This window comes from Cylas formicarius, unplaced genomic scaffold, assembly GCF_029955315.1.
Source record: "Cylas formicarius isolate icCylForm1 unplaced genomic scaffold, icCylForm1.1 PGA_scaffold_10__41_contigs__length_53128322, whole genome shotgun sequence".
Lineage (NCBI taxonomy): Eukaryota > Metazoa > Arthropoda > Insecta > Coleoptera > Brentidae > Cylas > Cylas formicarius.
In genome coordinates this window covers 50162766-50183089 of record NW_026844214.1, presented here as the reverse complement: position 1 = coordinate 50183089, position 20324 = coordinate 50162766, and the positions used below count along the sequence as shown (strand labels likewise).

Genomic DNA, 20324 nt, shown 5'->3' with positions numbered 1-20324 from the left:
GGGGCCCATCGGCCAATTATATAGCGGACCTACTAAGCTACAATAGGAAAGCCGTAAGAATTATGGTACGTCTGCTGACGGGTCACTGCAGGCTTAAGAGGCATCTAAGCCTGATAGAAGTGGAAGAAATCACATAATGTAGATTCTGTCAGGAAGAGGAGGAAACAGCCGCACACGTACTGTGCCACTGCGAAGGCCTAGCGAGAGTGCGTTTCCATCTGCTGGGCGATACCAGACCAGAGGCACAGAACTATACGAGGGAGCCATTATTATTGGAGTCGGGTTAGAGAGGCGAACCTGGATAAAGCTCTATAGCTATAGAGAGGGTCACAATCGATCCTCTGGGCCGCAGTGACGGACTGGCTGATAGCTAGCTCTCCCAACTGTTAATCTAATCTAATCTAATCTAACGCAGTTCAAATTGACTCTATATTTTAGTTAGAAAAAAATAGAAGGGCTGCTTTTAGGAGTTTGTTATTATAATTTTTCTCACCAGTTATAGAAACGTACATTTTTAAGAATCACTCTGTGGCTCAGAAACGCTTTGAAAAATCATGTTGCGGTTTTTAGTTTTCGACTTTTTTATTTTTATTTTTATTAAATTTAACTCTGTGTATTAAAATCCTACAAAAGGTTGTTGGCCGTAGGTATAATACACGCGATTCCACATAGCCATCTGTTTAGCCCTTAGGTTGGGTTTTACCTCGAGAGTATTATCTATGTCGAGGTACTGTATATTACTTGGTGAAACTAAAGGCCAAGTTACATTTAAAAGTGGATCCGATTCATCAGGCGTGGGGTTCCTGGAACAACGTATTGTTTAGTAAAACTCGCGAGCTACCAGACTACGTACTTACAATGTCTTCGCAAAATTTGACCAAAGTCTAATTATTCGTCTCCTCGTTAGGAAATCTGCATCCGTCACCAAAGGTATCGCAGTTATGTTAAAAAGATAAGGCAATTCGTCGCTATGGCCTGTTCTTCCAGCCCCTAAACAGAAAAAGTCGATACTTCCAAATAATTACTGCAACAACCTTAAGAGTAATTAAAACTTCATAAAATAAATAAAAATAATCCGTTGCAACCATGGATGAATTATGGTGTTACCATCTGCGTCTGTCCAGTCCCGTATGTTTCTCAACAACGATTTCTTTTTTCTTCCTATTCCCCGTCTTCCTTCAATCTTCGGTATTACTTGTAGTTGTTCATATTTTATGTGTCGCATTATATGACCGAGAGAGATTGTTTTTCTTATTTCTTTTGTGTTTGTTATCTGGGTCAGAGTATCCATTCTACCTAGTACCTCTACATCTTCACATCCATATAAGAGCAAAGGACATACAATAGCACTTCAGCGTTGTCAGTTTTACTCCGAGTGGGTTACATAGAACGTTCTTTGAACTGAGGTGCTTTTTACTTTATCAAACTCTTTACTGGACCCTTCGGCACTGTACTAACACACAATAACGCGTTTTGCCACAAACCGAAACTCAATTTTACGTACCCGACGCGCGTTTCGCCAACCAAGTTGGCATCTTCAGGAGAAGATTAAAACTGAACCAACCACTTTGAAATATTATATGTTGGAGAACCTATAGGTGAGACAGTAGGTCTCATTGTTCTTCCAGGTTTATGAATTTTAGGTAAACAATATAATTTGGACAAGGTAGGACTAGATGTCTGCAATTTGTATTTCAGATTTTGGGGTAATAAGGTTATTACAACTATTTAATGTGCTTTTTACCTGCTGTACCATTCTCGATAATGGATTTCTATTTAGTTTCTTATAAGGATCCTCTTCAAGGAGTTTATCAATTCGTTGAAAATAGTCTTCTTTGTCTAAGATGACAACTTTATTACCCTTATCTGCTTTTAAATAAAAACAATTCTTCTCTTTTAATCCCATAACAATGTTTTTGTTTTTTGGTTTTATTATTATCTATATTTCGATTGCTAATATTTTTTGAAATTTGACTCCTAACCGCCTCTCGGACAAATCCTTCCAGACTCTTCCAGAATACTCCTCGAAGTCGGCGGGACAAAATTCAAACCTTTGTTGGGTAAATTCAATTCACCATTGTTAAAGCATTGAGAAGAACAGTTTTCAACAATGGTAATAGTTTCCGGAGATTTCGTTTTCGATTTTTTAACACCAGGATTTTTGAGTTTTTTGTTCAATGACGAAAACTTCTTAACATATTTGTTTTCAATGACTACAAACATTTTTCTCTGGAAGTCACACAATTCGAATTCTAAATTACTTAACATATGTGTTAACTTTTTGTAGAGGCCATATGCTTCCAATTCGAGCATACTGTACAGGTATTTGATTTCCAAATCCAACCATTTTTCTTTTGCAAGTTTTTCAACTCTTTTGGCAACATGAGATGAATTGTTACGGAAATGTTTACAAACATTGGGAAAACTGAATGTTTTTTACAGGATTTTAGAAACCATATATCTGCTCCTATTAGCCTAATCTTAGCGCTAATCTTGTGGTATAAGTTAAGTTCCGTTGACCGTGAAGCCATCGTTATCAAACTCTTGACTGGAACCTTCTGCACTGTACTAATACACAATTTTAATTTTAATCTTCTCCTGAAGATGCCAAATTGGTTGGCGAAACGCGCGAGTTTCGGTTTATGGTAAAACGCGTTAATGCGTGTTTTTACTCGATGAAAATCCATTTATCATAATAAATAACTAAAAGACGATTCGGTTTCTTACAATATTGCCGTCTCGATCTTACACGTTCTTACAAGCGGCATTTGGCTAACTACTAGTTTATCTTCTTGGAAAAATTGGACAAACCTACTGCCTCTGGTGTTTCTCTCGGCTAGACATCATTCCTCAAAAAGTATATCGTACAAACATGCAAGAACATTGAAGAAGCGAATTTACCAACATAAAAGAGTGTATAAAAATAATTATACCACGCACGTTTATTATACTTTGTGCGCGTGGAACGACAGGTGCGCCTACGGAAAGCAAACTCCGGATAGTAAAAAATAAGACCGTGGCAAGGAAAGCCAAAGACAAATATGTCTCCAAATGAAAACGGAAAATGAAGAAAATTAGGGAATCGTATATTATTTATCTTGTTGTTGAGATTTTATAAAAAAAAATACAAGAAGAATATTTGCTTTGACGTTTTAAGTATGTTACAGTCTCATTAAGTAGGTTTTGCCTGAGATGGACCGTAACGAATATTTGTAGAAACTTGATTTTTTTAAAACGTAGATAAACCGTGTGCCGCGGGTTATTTTCGAATTTTAAGGAGGTATTTGAGTGTGGTCCTTCCGGTAAGTACGCATTTATGTACTTGATTCTTGAGCTTTGACCATGCGGAGCCAATCTCACTAGATAGTTCAAAGGGTAAGGCTAAGTACTCTATTTATCTTACTGGTAAGTTTGAAAATAATCTTGTTGGACGTTCGATTAACAACATTCTTCTTGGTGCGTTAGTTGTCTCAAAGAGTAGTTGCTTACTTTTTTGAAAAAAATGAATGTTCAGTTCCGAAGAATTAATAAACGTCAAGTGATAATGGAATCTCGAAGAATGATAATTCTTCATGCTGGGTCCAAAAATGGTTGGGTGGAAGATGCCTTATTTTTGTTTGCCAAACGTTCAAACATGTTGAAATAAAGAAGAAGTCAAAGAATTTTTCTACTCGAGTCTGTAAAATACCTAATTACCCACAGATCCAGCGTGGGGGAAGCGTCATTTTACCAGGTCAGTTTCGTTTCCCATGAATCTGAGCCACTTCGGACATTTGCTGGATTTTACCGCACGGGTATGGAGAGCAATCGAATGTTTTCGGAAATTTTACCCGACGGATTGAATTTTGACGTTTGTCAATTCTGACGGTGAATGTGTTCTTATTGTTTTGCGAAAATGTACCCAAAAACTAAAGGTCGTAGAAAAAGTATAGTATGCAACACGTTCGGTAAACTTTTTAACTAACTCGTTTATTAAAAACTCGCTCCACTCGTGTTGCATGATTCTGAAAAGATAATAGTATATTATGCAACAAGTGCCGTAGACGGCATTTGACTCACGAGTTTATTTGACACAAGCGGAACGGGTTTGTAATAAACGAGTGAGTTAAAAAGTTTACCGAACGTCTTGCATATTATATTTATTCTACGACCGTTACTTTTTGGGTACATTTGCTCAAAACACGAATACATTTACTGGCATGTCTGTCAGAATTGAGAAACGTCAAAATTGAAAACGTGGGAAATATCTCCGAAAACATCAGATTGCTCCCAAACCCGTGCGGTAAAATCCCGGAAATGTCTGAAGTGGCTCGGACGTGGTAAAGTGACGCTTCTCGCACGCTAGATCGGTGTGTAATTAGGTATTTTAAAAACGGGAGTAGAAAAAATTTTAAAATTTAATAAAGACTATACTTTCTAATATTTTTTTCTAAAAGTCAGTAGTTAGTAATTAAAAACTAAATATCTATAAGTGGTACACCATTGATTTCCTTAAAAAATATGTTGTTTGCATTCATTTATGAGGCGGTTTTGTTTAAAGTAAAAACGAATTTCTCTGCATGCTGTCATGCCCATTTATTTTTATTTTTTTATCGTACATCGGATTAAAGAAATAAAATTGGAGATTTTTAGAATAATTTTTCTTTTAAGAGAAATCAGTGGCCTACCATTCCGTATTCCGTATGACCGCCACTGTTATATTATTAAAAAAAATGTTTTGCACTAAATAATGTCTCTTGATATGTAGTGCCAAATTTCAATAAAATATCTAAGGTGGTATTATAGATACTAAAAAAATATCTTTTATTTAACACTCTGTATTATGTCATATTTTGTATTTGATGAAGGCAGGGTGTTGCCGAAACAGTTGAGATAAACCAATAAATAACTGTTTAAATCTGCTCTGCTCTAATTCCTGGATGCAACTTGCTTCCATGAAAATTATAATAATCAGTTTGAGCTTATCTGAATAATCGTTTGCTACTTTTATTCTCTAACATGAAATTATAATTTGGTTAGCTTGTTGGTACGCACCTTCAATTATCGTTCGGTTTTCACTGGCGGTCCCATAAAACGAAAACTGATATAAATACACTGGAGTGTAATTGGACTGAAGTTCTGCCTGTTTGAACGTAGGTCTCACAAAGAAGGTGCTGGACAACTAAATACTGACTTTGTCACAGTTTCTTTTCGCGCTATTTCAATATTTACCTCCGCAGTTGCTGCGAGATCTAGGATAAAGGATCCGTTCGCCTCAATGTACGCTTCCTTGATTATATTTCCAACCTCGGTCAAATTTGTTCCTGGCAACGGTGTCAAACTTCCAGGTATTAAGTTTTTTACGTCGGAATCGTAGCTAATTGCACTTATTATCATTTCTACAGGCACTAGAATTTGTTTAAATATAAAATACAATTATATATATATATATATATATATATATATATATATATATATATATATATATATATATATATATATATATATATATATATATATATATATATTCTCACGTATTGATTCACGGATGGAAAAATGTGATGACACTATATTCCGGGATATCATCCGTTCGCTCGTTGAACTCCGACTGGAATCCTGCATCCGACTGGAATCCTGCAAATCTTGCATCCGACTGGAATCCTGCAGACGTTTCGCCAAAATCTCACTTGGCATCTTCAATGCTCGCGCTCCGAAAACACTTCGAACACTCAGTGTTCGAAGTGTTTTCGGAGCGCGAGCATTGAAGATGCCAAGTGAGATTTTGGCGAAACGTCTGCAGGATTCCAGTCGGATGCAGGATTCCAGTCGGAGTTCAACGAGCGAACGGATGATATCCCGGAATATAGTGTCATCATATATATATATATATATATATATATATATATATATATATATATACACACACACACACACACACACACATATATATATATATATATATATATATATATATATATATATATATATATATATATATATATATATATATATATATATATATATATACATATTCTCAAGTATTGATTCACGGATGGAAAAATGTGATGACACTATATTCCGGGATATCATCCGTTCGCTCGTTGAACTCCGACTGGAATCCTGCATCCGACTGGAATCCTGCAAATCTTGCATCCGACTGGAATCCTGCAGACGTTTCGCCAAAATCTCACTTGGCATCTTCAAGGCTCGCGCTCCGAAAACATTTCGAACACAATGGGATCATCTCTCTCACTTGTGATTGCCAACCGTTTCATGATTTACTTCGAAAGGAAAGCAATAGAGAAGGCAAATCTAAAGTCAAAACTATGGACAAGATACGGTCATGACGTATTTGTTGTATGGCCTTTTGGCAAGGAGGAGCTTTTGAAATTCCTAGTACATCTGAATTCCATTCACCCAAGGATTCAATTTCCAATACAACTTAAAGAGGATAAATAGTCTGCCCTTTTTGAAAGTGCACATCACAAGGATCGAATATGGATACTTGGAACACACTGTCTATAGAAAACCAACACGTACCAATAGATATCTGAACGCTAAATCTCATCACCACCCATCATAGATACAGGCAGTGGCAAATACATTAATTGCTCGGTTCTTCAGGCTCACAAACGAGAAGAACAGAGATGACGAACTGAAAAAAATTATTACATTTCTTCGACAAAACGGATACCAAAGGCGCATCATCACTAAGGTAATCAGCAAACAACAGCAGCCGCAGCAGGGGTTACTGACAAAATCGGCCTAATATTACAGAAACACGACATTGCATATAAACCTGATCATACCATTGCAGCAATACTAAGAAACCCACAACAAAAAATTGCACTGGAAAGCCAAGGGTAGCATGGGGATCGTGCAGCGTGACGTACGTGGGACAGACCAATAGAGGGATTTGTAGACCGTGATTTTGAACAAAGGGTATACTTCCACATATCTTGAAAATATGAATATAATATGGTGGTGTAAAAAAGCAGCGAGACTATTCACCTCAGTAGTACGGAATACCATCAATTGAACATTCGAATACCGCTTGTAAGACTTACACGAATACTGCCCAAGAGATTCCTCCGCAACAGTACCAATCATCAAGGGTACCCGAACAAAATTTCCGGATTCTATTAGCGCAAAATTCAGATCCGTCACGTAAGCATCGTCGTTTTCCACCTCTAATACAATGCCAATCTATAAAAAAACCAAAAGGATTGGATTCGTCTATAAAAAAAAAGAATTAACGTTTACCACAGGACTTAAATCATCCACCGACTGATTTTGAAGGAAATCTCTTATTTGGACAGTGGTGTTGGCATCTGTTATAGTCGAATCTATTAATTTCGCTATGGCGTACGCATTAGTTTTGGGATCATTCTGATATAAGGGCGTTAACGAACAACCACTTTGACAAATTGCCGCCCTATACAAACCCTGAGATTTTTTATTCGCGATATGGATTCCGATAGATATTCCACCTGCGCTTTGCCCAAACAACGTGACTTTATCCGGATCGCCTCCGAAGAAAGCAATATTTTTTTTCACCCACTGAAACGCGAAAAGTTGGTCTTTCAAGCCGGCGTTGCCCAGAATGACATCGTCTCCAGTAGATAAGAAACCGTAGACTCCTAATCGGTAGTTAAACGTGACTACTATCACGTCTTCATTTGCGAGATCTCCAGGCGCGAACTCTTCAAAAGAGGAACAACCCGCTAGAAGCGCACCTCCATAAATCCAAACTAGGACTGGCAATTGTTTTGTGATCTGTCAAATTTTAGTGAAAATTTCCAGTAATTTTTTCTAGATGTATTCACTTACATTTCGAGGAGGCGTATAGACATTGAGGAATAAACAATCCTCACTTTCCGATGGATCAGGATATCCTGATATACAACATTTACCAGATCGATTAGCTTCTAAAATGTCTTCCCATGGTTCAGGTGGAACAGGAGCCTAAACGGCGATCAAAACAAAACGTGCTTAGAATCATATATTGATATTCTCTTCTTAGTTGTGTATAACATTTGAGGTGAAAATGGTGAATTAACTTTCTTAATCGTTTAATCGAATGCACTAATTTTAATTAATTTAATTCCACGTTCGAGGTTACCCTTGGGGCACTAAATGCCATACGTGCTGTCCAGTATAAGATAATGTGCAGGGTTATTCATTATATTTTGACACCCACCTGCAGGGTTAATTTTCAAAGATAGAAAAAAAAATTGTAAATACACAAGTTTGCAGATTTTTGCTCTATCATCTTATGCAAATGTCAGAATAAACAAACGACTATCGCATACTATCAAAATGACAGCAGCATCATTTTTTTAAATAGTAAATATTTTTTTCCTGATTTCAAAAACATTGACATTTCGTGTGGTCATTTTTGAGTAATTTCTGGACAATTGCTTAAAAATGGTCACGTCTGCCTTGATAGCAACCATATTATCTATGTTTGTAATTGTTTTAAAAATGTGTTATTTTTGACAACTAATCAAAACCAAAAATCTGCAGGCTAAGTTAAATAATAATTATAATAGTACTATAATTATGTCTTTGTGAATAGCGAGAAGTAAACAAATAATTAATTGATCCTAATAGGTTGAAAATTATTACAAATAGTAGTTTATAATATATAAAACACATTTGAATAATTGAGTTCCTTGTATGTTAATAATTGTTTTCTTGGACATTGTTTTTAATAGGTTAATCATGGCTTGCCGGTATAAATAAAATAAAATAAAATAAAGTTTTGAGCTTAATTTTCGAATCAACTTTATACTAATTCATTACTAATAATTGGTTAGAGCAAGTAAAGAACGCCAAGGATTTTACGGGAAAAAATGGAGAGAAAAGAAAAATATCCTCTTCTTCTTCTTCATGTACCGTCTCCACTTCGGAGGTTGGCTATCATCATTACTATTTTGATTTTGGAAGCTGCGGCTTTAAATGGGTCAGATGATGTAACATTAAACCATTTTCGCAGGTTTCTAAGCCAGGATATTCTTCTTCTTCCAATAGATCTTCTTCCCACAATTTTTCTCTGGATTATGAATTGTAAAATTTCATACTTTGGTCCTCTCATGATGTGGCCGAAATATTGCAATTTCCTTTCTTTCACTTCCTGTAGGATCTCTACACCTTTCTTCATTCTTCTCAGAACCTCCACGTTGGTCACATGTTCCGTCCATGGTATTCTCAGCATCCTACTCCATCTCGAAGGCTTCCAGTTTCCGCTCACAAAACAGGTTGAGGGTCCAAGCTTTCACACCATACAAAAGGACGGGGAATACATAACACTTGAGCATTCGAGTTCTCAGATCTAGGCTCAAATCGCGACTACAGAGCAGCTTCTTTATCTTCACAAAGGCTGAACGGGCTTTCTCAATGCGGATCTTTATTTCCGAAGAATAATCCACGTTGCAGTCGACACTCATACCCAGGTAATCATATCTCTCGACTCTGTCCAGCTCTTGGTTTTCAACATACAGATGTTCATGGAGCACTTTGGTTTTGGTGACAATCATGTACTTGATCTTCTTAACGTTGAGTGTCAGACCATATTCTCGACTAGTCTTGACGACATTATTTAACATGTTCTGCAGGTCTTACATGTTTTCGGAGAGAAGTACTGTATCATCCCGGTAACGCAGCGGTATCATTTTCGAGGGCTTTGGTGAAGATTTCCGCTAAGTAGACGTTGAAGAGGAGTGGTGAAAGAACACACCCTTGTCTAACTCCTCGCTTGATTTCCACTGCTTTCTTCTTTTCAGATTGGACGCGAATCGACGCACTTTGGTTTAAATATAGTTTTACTATTATTTGTATATCTCTTGTGCCGAGGTTTTTTCGTTCTATTGCTTCTATTAGCTGCTTGTGTCTCACTCTATCAAATGATTTATTATAATCAATAAAACAGGCATATATGTTTTGGTTGACATCAAGACACCGTTGCATCAAGACATTATATTCAAACAAAGCCTTCCTTCTGCCGAAACCATTTCTAAAACCAAACTGAGTATCTGCTATATCCTCTTCCAGCTTCTTACAAATCCTGCGGTGGATGACTTTGAGAAAGATCTTCAGTGTGTGGCTCATAAGGCTGATCATATGGTGTTCCTCACATTTTGTGGCATTAGGCTTTCCTTTGGTATTATTCCTGTTTCATAGATCTTATTAAACAGGGAAGTTACAGCATCTAAGTGTTGTTCTTCAATCAACTTGAGCGCTTCTGCAGGTAGGTTGTCAGGGACAGGTGCTTTCCCATTTTTGGCTGATTTTATTGCTGCTTGTACTTCTTCCTTTAGACGAGATGGCCCAGATTCATTATTAGTGTTGGCAGTTATTTCCTCTCTTTAATCGTTAAAGAGGGTTTTAATGTTGTCTTGCCATAGAATCAGTTGATCTTTAATATCCAACACAATGTTTCCCTCTTCATTTGTAATAGTATATGATTTTTGCTTCCAAGTAGTTCCAGTAAACTCTCTTATTTTTTTATGCACACTGTGAGAGTAGTGGAGTCGTCGTGGAAAAATATCCAATGATGAATAAAGGCCAGAAACTAACAAAACAATATAAAAACAAAGCTATAAGTGAAATGAACGGAACCGCGGCAGCCCAGAAAGCGAAAAGGCTCAGACAACGACGCAGGAGGAAAATTAGCGAGGAAACAGAACAAAGATTAAAAAACTAAGAAATGCATCGACCGTATGGGAGAAAAATCGACAAGGATGGTGTGGACAAGAGGCAGACATTCAGATGGCTGTCAACAGGAAACAGAATTTTTGATAGTCGCTGCTCAAGACCAGGCCATTTCAGTCAACTATATCAATGAAAAAATATTTAAAGGAAAAGTAGAGCCAAGATGCTGACTTTGTAAACAATATGATGAAACAATTAAGCACACCCTCGCAGGCTGCCGAGTCCTAGCTAGGAAAGAATATCTTGAACGTCACAATGAAGTATGCTTAACACTACATTACAATATCTGTAAGCACTACGGTATAGAGGTAGAGGACTCTTGGTACAAACACAAGCTAAAAGATGTTGAAGCCAAAGGGGAAATCACAATAATATGGGACACGCAAGTACAAACAGACAGGACTGTGATGCCAAACAAACCAGATATTATAATTAGGGACTTCCAAATCAAGACATGCCTATTGGTCTACGTTTCCATACCATCAGACGCCACAATAAAATAGAAGGAATCCGAAAAGACTATAAAATACAGATGAAGTGCAGAGAATGTGGGGGCTTAAAATAACTATTATCCCCGTCATTATCTAAGCAACCATCCACAAAAACCTTGCGGAGACACTCAATAAAATATCGGGTAAAAACGAAAACACGATTGCGATACTGTAAAAAAGTACTCTCCTTAAGAGAGTCCACATTATCCGACTTGTCCTAGGATAGGGAGATATAAACCATTTAGCCTGAGGTATGGTCTGTTCCTAGATATAAAAAAGTGACCAATTGCTTTTGAATGGGATTATCCAAGGGTGGTCATTAACATACAATGCAACAAGATTATTACCTAAAATTTCGGAATTTAAATTCAGGTAAAATTGTGGTCCGTAATAGAAAATAATTTTATACCTACCTGTGATTAATATACTTCGGTTTGGTATACTACTTAGTTTAAGTTATTGTAGCACAGGAGATGCTCCCGCCCAAATGTAGAAAATACTATTCTATTGAGACTAAGGAAGTTATAAGCAATGTTTATTTGACTCCCATTGAACGTAGTGATAGCAAGCCAGCATCTTTAGAAGAAACGGCCACATTGACGAAAATTCCATTAACTGTATGGAAAATTGACATTGACATTGACTGACATTTTCTCGAATGTAGATGAAAGTGGTCAAGGTATAATACGGCGTATAAAATTTACCAGTTATACGAGGAACAAAGCGTGCCAACATTAGATATCTTAATTAGGAGTCTTGAAAAAGATGAAACCGGTGTTAAATGTGGCAGAACTACCTTATGGAAGTGTATTCAACGCATGGGTTTTAGATTTTAAAAAATTGACAAAAGGCAAGTTTTAATCGAATTTTTTAGAATTCGAAAATGGCGGCTGGAATATCTAGAAAAAAATAGGATTTACAGAGAACAACAAAGGCCAATTATTTACTTGGATAACAATTGGTTCGACATTTATGATACCCCGGAAAAGGGTTGGGTTGACTCAACTGATATGTGTAAAACAAACGCACAATCAAAAAGAGGTAAAATAATAACTATTTTCTCATGCTGGCTCTAGAGATGGTTGGATTCAAAATAGACTTTCTCTGTCTGCGAAAAATATTAATGATTCTTCTCTGGATCACCATGAAGACACCACCGCTGATTTATTTGAAAGCTAGTTTAAAAACAAACTAGTTCCAAATATTCGTCCTAATAGCGTCATTGTAATGGACAATGTAAGTTATCACAGTAGACATGTGACACAAAAGCAACAATCCAAAACTACACGTATAATAGCACATTTATTTTTACGCAGATTATACCAAAAAGCAATTAATTGAGGTTCTACAGAGCTTGAACCTACAAAAGCAATACGTCTGTGATAATTATGCAAAAAATCTTGGGCATACAGTTTTAAGGCTTCCACCTTACCATTGCATATTTAATCCCATTGAATATATATGGAACCAACTGAAATCTGCCGATAGTCTCAAACTTATAGAAACCGAAGTTTTTAACATCCCTCCACAAAGTTGGGCAAATTCTGTTAAACATATAAAAAAAGCAGAACATATTGCAAATAATATAGAACAAAAAATAATTAGAACAGGCGATAGTGATATTGATCTATATATATAAAAATAATTTGTAATTATTTTCGAGAACACGGTTGCGAACAGAAAATAATAATAATAATAATATTAATAATAATAATAATAATAATAATAATAACATCTTTAGAGGTTCCGAAGCGATACCGCCAACACTGACCAGTAGGAAAACTTTTTTGTTGCCAAAAGAGCGCAATGCCTTAGATGCATTCAAATTTAGGCCAATAACCTGCTTACTTCGATTATCACTGATAAGGTATATTAGCACCTGCAAACCAACAATATCATGACGGAACAACAAAAACGTCTTTCAGAGACTCCCGAAGTAATAGTTAGGCAGGCAGTGAAGAAAAAAAGGAATTTAAGAATGGCGTTTATTGATTATAGAAAAAATCTATAATGTCCATCCAAACATCATAGATCTCTTAAGATATCTCATGAAGCAATGGTCAACAACTCTATTTATCTCTAATGGCTCGTAAATGCTTACTTCCAGAAAATTAAAAATATCAAGGGGTATATTCAAGTTAGAATCTCTTAGAGCATTGTGGTTCTGCGCCCGCTTAAATCCGTAAGTAAAATGCTGAACGAGACAGAATGTGGTTTCTCGCTTGGTAAAAACGATATAAAATACCTTTATTACCATCCATTGTACATGAAAAACTTAAAACTCTTTGCTAGATCCAATATACAACTTGTGAAACTTCTCGACTTAACAACAAACTTTAGTAAATCGGTAGCCATGGAATTTGGGATTGAGAAGTGTAAGATGAAAAAGATACTTTATCCCAAATCCAAGGATATTACGTGGAGAACGGAGAAGTGATGCAATGTCTGTTAGCTCACGAAGATTATAAATACCTTGGTTTTTCACGTTTGATCTAAACACGAAACAGGAAAACCAAACTTTGTGGAGACAACAAACTCTACATGGAAAATTCCCTAGAAGTCTGGATGCAGAATCACATTGATAAGGTCGCCTCTGGATATCCATATCCCGAGACTGGAGGCTTTATTATGGCTATTCAAGACAGAGTCATGAGAACCCGCAATTATGAAAAACACTGCCTCAAACTCAACGTGGAGGACAACTGCAGAAAATGTGAATCAGTTGGAAAATCAATCGAACATATAATTGCCAGGTGCCCTGTTCTCACAGAGAGCGCATATTTGAACCATCATAACCAACTTGCAAAAATTATCCACCTCCAACTAGCCTTAATGTATGGCCTTCTAGAAACATACCAACCGTATTATAAATATCAGCCCTCGGCTGTAGTCGAACATGACAGAGCTGTACTGTACTGGGATAGACCTATTACGACGGATAGAACAGTGGACTACAATAAACCCGATATCGTTCTTATAAACAAAGAAAAGAAAAATGCCCTCATAATTGATATCGCTGTTCCACTCTCCCACAATATCAGTAAAACTGAAACAGAAAAATTACAAAAATACGAAAATTTAGCTGTGGAACTGAAAAATATTTGGCAGCTCAATAAAGTGTTTATCTACCCATTTGTAATTTCGGCGGAGGGAATTGTCTCGAAAAACTTCGGACAGAAGGCTGTCATACTACAGACATGCCACATTGTTCGTAAGTTTCTGAATTGAGTGGGAAGAATTGAACTGTTTTCTCACCAGTTCAGAGAGCCCGCAGCAAGCAAAGCCTCAGGTGAAAACAGGCCAGTAAGAGCTGAGATGTACTCGTATAATAATAATAATAATAATAATAATAATAATAATAAAAACCCATACTGGCAGTAATATCAAATGATGAAAGTATAAAAATAGTTTACCTGAAATCTTAACTTTCCCACCGGTGGAGAGGCAAATGGAATTCCCTCAAAAGCATAGAAGCTGACGTTTGAAGCGTTGATTTCATGACCACGGATTTTGCCGTCAGGAATATCGACAATAATATCTGCTAACTGGAAAAACGAAAATATAAAGCAGTGCTATAGTTTTGTGATTCGCTTGTAGTAAATGAAAAATTGCAACTCACCGCAGACACTAATAAAGTTAGTTGGAATAAAATTTGAAACATTGTGTTAAAGTTGATCGATCCGTCGTCCATTTTATAAATGAATCGAGGTCCTTGAAAGATTAGCGGTGAAAATTATTGACGCCGAATTCATTTGATCGCATCCATGTGCAGTGGTTATTAAACCAACATGTAGAAGTGTTAGGTATGTCAACATATCGACCTTTCATTGATTATATTAATATTTGATGAGTTACAACTCTAGTGAATTTATTAGGCATAAAAAAACTAATAAGTATTTTTCATGTCACCCAGTACATGAAATTTTAAACCAAAATACTTGATCTGATAACAATTTTCAAGTGTTTACTCTGAGTCATAATGCTGATTAAATCAGATATGAATCATATTTTCTTCGCGATTGGGATCAAAAAGAAACTTGATTAGCTTGCATTTTTCCATAATAAACTAATAAGAGTTGCTTGGGTTTTCGCTGCTTTTAGGACTGACAGGATAATACCAAAACTTTGCAGATAAGGGTTCAAAAAGAGAAATTATTATGGATTTTAAATAAAAGCTGCCTGCCGAACATGGGTCCATTTAGTAAAAAAAAAACGTAAAGCCACAAAAATTAGCTGACACGTAGAATTTTTGCCAGTTTTTGGAGAACGCTTTGAGGGGACAGGTTCGTATGTAGCATATGTCATTACATATACAAAACAGCTCTTATGCGATGATAAGCTAACCTTTGCAAGTAGTTCTATTCAGGTGGCTTTTGTAAACAAAACCAAGCAACATTTTAAGAGAAAGGAAAAGAAAAATAAGTATTGTCGAGAGAAAATTGGACCTGGCAAATGTGTGCAAAAGCTCCTCAAAATGAAAAGAAATGCCACAACTGTGGCAAATTTGGCCATGCGAGGCAAATGTGTACGAAGAAAAGTTCCAAAGCAATAAAGTCAGTTGAAGAACAACCAGTAAAGAATAGTGTGAGGGTGACGTAAACGGTGGTGTACATGATTCACATTCCTTGTCCAGTGGCGGTGTCAATGCGCATAAAGTGCAGCTACGAGTAAACATATATGAGATAGATTGCACTAGCTTTTAATTTTTCAAAGATACTTCCACAGGCTACTGTAATACTTACAAAACTGCGTCCGTTTTTGCTGAGTAGAACTTGATGACGTTTCAGACCTTGACTGAAGCTCTAAAGAAGCCAATAGGATGATTGGCGAAACGTCATCAAGTTCGACTCAGCAAAAACCGACCCAGGAGGAATCCAGAAGTTTTATAAAAGGTATTAACTAGCTTTTGTAAGTATCTTTAAGATCTGTGCAGTATAAGTTAAACACGGTTAGACCGTCTAGAATGTTCTGCAATAGATGTTCCTCAGTTTTAAAGGTCGTCGAGACACGAGCTTCACCTTTCACCTTCTTGGAGGTATTGACAAAAGAAAATGCCTGTCGCTGGTTGTCCGAAATAAAAGGCCTAAATGGAAGCAGAACCATCCTAAGTACCCAGTTGCGTCATGCCGCGCCAGAAGAGACCACATGACAGGGAACAAAAAGTGAAATTTCAAGATAATAACTGGTATAACGAGCTTACCAGATTGTTAGTGGCGTGCCTCGACTTACCAATATATTCAAATGCACAAATCGTGATATCAACTGAATCAACGTTGAAATATGGGTGCAAAACTCAAGGGGTTATATCCACGTTAGCGTTCTAAATTAAAAAAAAAAAAACGGTACGAGCTTGTTCTTTTAATTTAATTTATATTGTATTATTATTATTATTATTATTATTATTATTATTATTATTATTTGAAATTACAAAAAAAATAGAAAAAGATTTCATTGGTCGAGGAAAAGCATCTAACCGAAAGTAAATTGCTCTCCTCTACTTTACGCGAGAGTGCATTGACTAACCTTAGTAACGTTTGTTGACATTGTAGCTGAGATAAGCGAGAATTAGAGGTACGACTAGCTAACGCAACTAGTAATTTAAATTTGCTTCTAAGCGTAGTTAATGTTAAACATATTAACCATTTGTATTGGAAACCTCGATGTAACCTGTGAAATTGAGCAAAACCGATTATCACTTATTAGGATGAGCACCTAACCCAATTTAAGGTAAAGCGCAAGGTGCAAAAATTGTACAATAGTTGAGTGACCGATAAATATTCTTAAAACTGATTTATAAACATGTTTTCTATTTTTTTTTTAGTGTTTTACTGGCGCAAGCACCATTTGTGCAGAGATGTACGGTAAGAAAGGACGAGACGTGAGCTTGTATATATGCCTATTATTTGGTACCTGCTAAAATTATGTCAGTTAATATGCTGGATTAAACTTAGGTATTGAACCAAAATCAATTTTCGGATTTGGGGTAGATCTAGCCTGTAGCACCTGGTCTTTTTCAAATTTAACACTCTTCTCTTGGCTTGGGGTAATTGGAGACGTCCTGTATCATTACAGTTGTGGCACCTTTTCGTCTTCGTTGAAAGGTTTTTATTGCAGTCGGCAAATCTTGATGATGGGGAAAAGCATTTGTTAAAAGCTTCTTCCACTCTCGCAAAGAATGGTTGTAGGTCTCCAAATTGTGATACCACTTTTGTGTTAGTCTTTTTAGCCGATTAATAGATGCTGGTTGTTCAATTTTAGTCAACCATTTGGTGCAGCTGACATTAGAGCTTGTTACCCGACTAACATTTGCGTCGCCATTTTTTACATTCGGACATTGCTCTAGCATCTAGACCCTGTGTTGCTTTCTTGCGTTCGTCCGGTATCATTGCCTTCTGAATGTGTACTGCGCGACTACAGCGTCTATGTTTGCGTTTATTCTTATCGACAAACTTCAGTTATAACAGCCAACTGTCTCGAGTTTTTTTATCCTTTTATATTATTAATATATTATTATTTATATGCAGCACGCCACACATACCTGTGTGTACTTATGGATACTTTCACATTTCCTACCGGTTGGGGAATATATTTAATAACATTTACATACCTATCATTAGACAATAAAGATTATACATTTATTCTATTATTTTATAACTATTAGATTACGTTATTTATTATGAAATCTTTCGTTTTTAATAGATCTGATTAATAGATATCAAATTACATTGGTTTTTTTTCGTATGTATTAGTGTAGGTATGCATCTAATAAAAATAAAGATAAATAATAATAATAAAAATAATATAAGATAAATAATTACTAAACCTACAAATTAAACTAACTTATGGAGCTCACTCGTCGTTTTCACTATTTGTGGACCAAAAAAATGCTATACTCGGATCTACTAAGTATAGTCTGTCTCAATCTTCATCGTTCTGGCTTTTTGCCAGAAATTATAAAAATTATACCATGACCAGAAATATGGCGTTTTTACAACCAATCAGGTGGTTAACTTTGCCTACTGTTTATTAATCCAAAACCGCAGCCCCTTATTGAAAACCCTCCGAGCAGACTCTTACCCGTGACCATTCCAGGACCGTACTAGGAATTTATCTACCAACACTGACAAGCGGGATATAAGTACGTTTTCGATCTTTTAATTAAAATATGTACATCATAAAAAAAATAGTACAAAGTAACAATTTATTACATTACATTTCTACATAGCATAACTATTAATATGCAAAATATTGAATATTATAATAATAAAGTATCAGTCACTTAAAAAATCGTAGCTATCGCTACTGTCGTCACGTAGTTTAATGATAACCTCCGTCACTAATCTTGCGTTATGGCCTCCACTAGTCGATCAGTTCTTAAATCTACAGAACAGAATCTACACTACAGAATACGAAGGAAAACTTTGGCCCTACACACCATTCAGCCTTTCTTTAATAATTTTAGGTGGAAAACCCTTCTTTTGTCAAAAACATTATGACTGCTCTGTACTCAATTTGCGTTATTTGCGACATTTTTTCGGACACGTCTTGTTTAAAATGCTATTAATGAAAAATTATTTGGCGCAAGACTTCAATTTTTTTTTTCGCAGCATACTAAGATATATATTTAAAAGAAGACAAAGTTTTACCGTGATCTATGTCAGGCCGGGAAATTTTGGCGCTAACCTCGTATAAGTTCAGTTAGTGTAAGGTGGCTATGACGGCGTTTAAACAAAACAAGTGCTAGAATGCTGCTTGCGGATTATGTTTACCACAGAGGCAAAGATTGATATGTTAGAAAGTTTACATATCGTACAATATAAACGAACACTTTAGAATATATGGAATTTTGAAGAAAGACGTCGTCATATTTTGAATAATGGAGAGCAAATTAACATTTTGTTGCATTTTGCAGAGACCCCTGAAGATTTAAGCCGAATCTTAGAAATACGATTATGTATTTAAAAACCCTTTATACTGCTTGTGTTGCTCAAACTGCCGGACATATTGAACAACTGTTAAAATAATTATTATCCTTTGTTACCTATTAATTTTTTATTGATCGTTCATTAACAAAAACAATCGCCAACGCTATCGCTTATTTTGTATAAATAAGCGCATCGACAAGATTATACTCAACTATGAAATGGTTAATCATAGTGGCATCACTGTAGCACTTGTTTCGTTCAAACTCCGTCATAGCCACCTTAAATTAACTGAACTTATATGGCAATAGTGTATTATTTGTTATAGACTAATGTTTAAAAGGAAATATTTCAAAAAGTATTTAGGCAGATACAACCTTATATAAAATTGCCTTCATTTTTAATGCTAAATATGAGAAGGTTATAAAAATGAGTAGCTTCCATAAAAAAAAGTTTTTTAGCAATTCGCGATTCCAGTCCTTCGTCGACAACAAAACTGACTCGCATTAAAAATTAAAAAAGTCAAAAACGGTTAGACTTAGGTATAAGACATTATGCATAAAATATGTCTAGAATTTTGTATATAATTCAAAAATGAAGTAGTATACCTGGTGTTCCATTTAAAATAAGAAAGTTGAGACTCTGTATATATAACATTAAAATAAATTAAGGGTTTCTAATATCCCAATTATTAACTTTTGGCTCCATCCCATATAGTTTCTGAGACAAGGTAGCGTTCCACCCTATTAAGATTAAGATTAACAGTTGGGAGAGTTAGCAGTCAGCCTGTTCATCACTGCGACCCAGAGGATCGATTGTGACTCTCTCCATACCTACAGAGCTTTATCCAGGTTCGTCTCTCTAACCAGACTCCACAACTTCGATAATTGCTCCCTCGTATGGCTCTCTGCCTCTGGTTTGTTATCGCCTAGCAGATGGAAACGCACGCTCGTTAGGCTTTCGCAATGGCACAGTACGTGTGCGGCTGTTTCCTCCTCTTCCTGACAGAATCTACATTCTGTGTTTCTTCCACTTCCATCAGGCTTAGATGTCTCTTAAGGCTGACTCCTAAATATTTTACCTCCCTGGAGAAGTGTAGACTTGTTTTTACCACCGGCGATTTCAGTCCTGTCGTTTTCTTCGGGTTAACTGTTAGCCGTTCGTTTTGGCACCAGTTTTCCACGATTTTAATAGCCTCCTGACTTCTCTCTGAGAGGGT

General features: G+C 36.2%; 1 protein-coding gene across 1 annotated transcript; it reads right to left on the bottom strand.

Annotated features, from left to right (window-relative positions):
* Window positions 1-462: 462 nt before the first annotated feature.
* LOC132701099 (acylcarnitine hydrolase-like) lies at window positions 463-14862 on the bottom strand. Its single transcript, XM_060668783.1, has 9 exons — window positions 14803-14862; window positions 14597-14728; window positions 7810-7944; window positions 7243-7755; window positions 7047-7185; window positions 5212-5387; window positions 5035-5161; window positions 858-990; window positions 463-803 (listed from the first exon to the last, which is right to left on the bottom strand). The coding sequence occupies exons 1-9, from the start codon at window positions 14842-14844 to the stop codon at window positions 617-619; spliced, it is 1584 nt and encodes a 527-aa protein (XP_060524766.1). The 5' UTR covers window positions 14845-14862; the 3' UTR covers window positions 463-616.
* Window positions 14863-20324: the final 5462 nt, after the last annotated feature.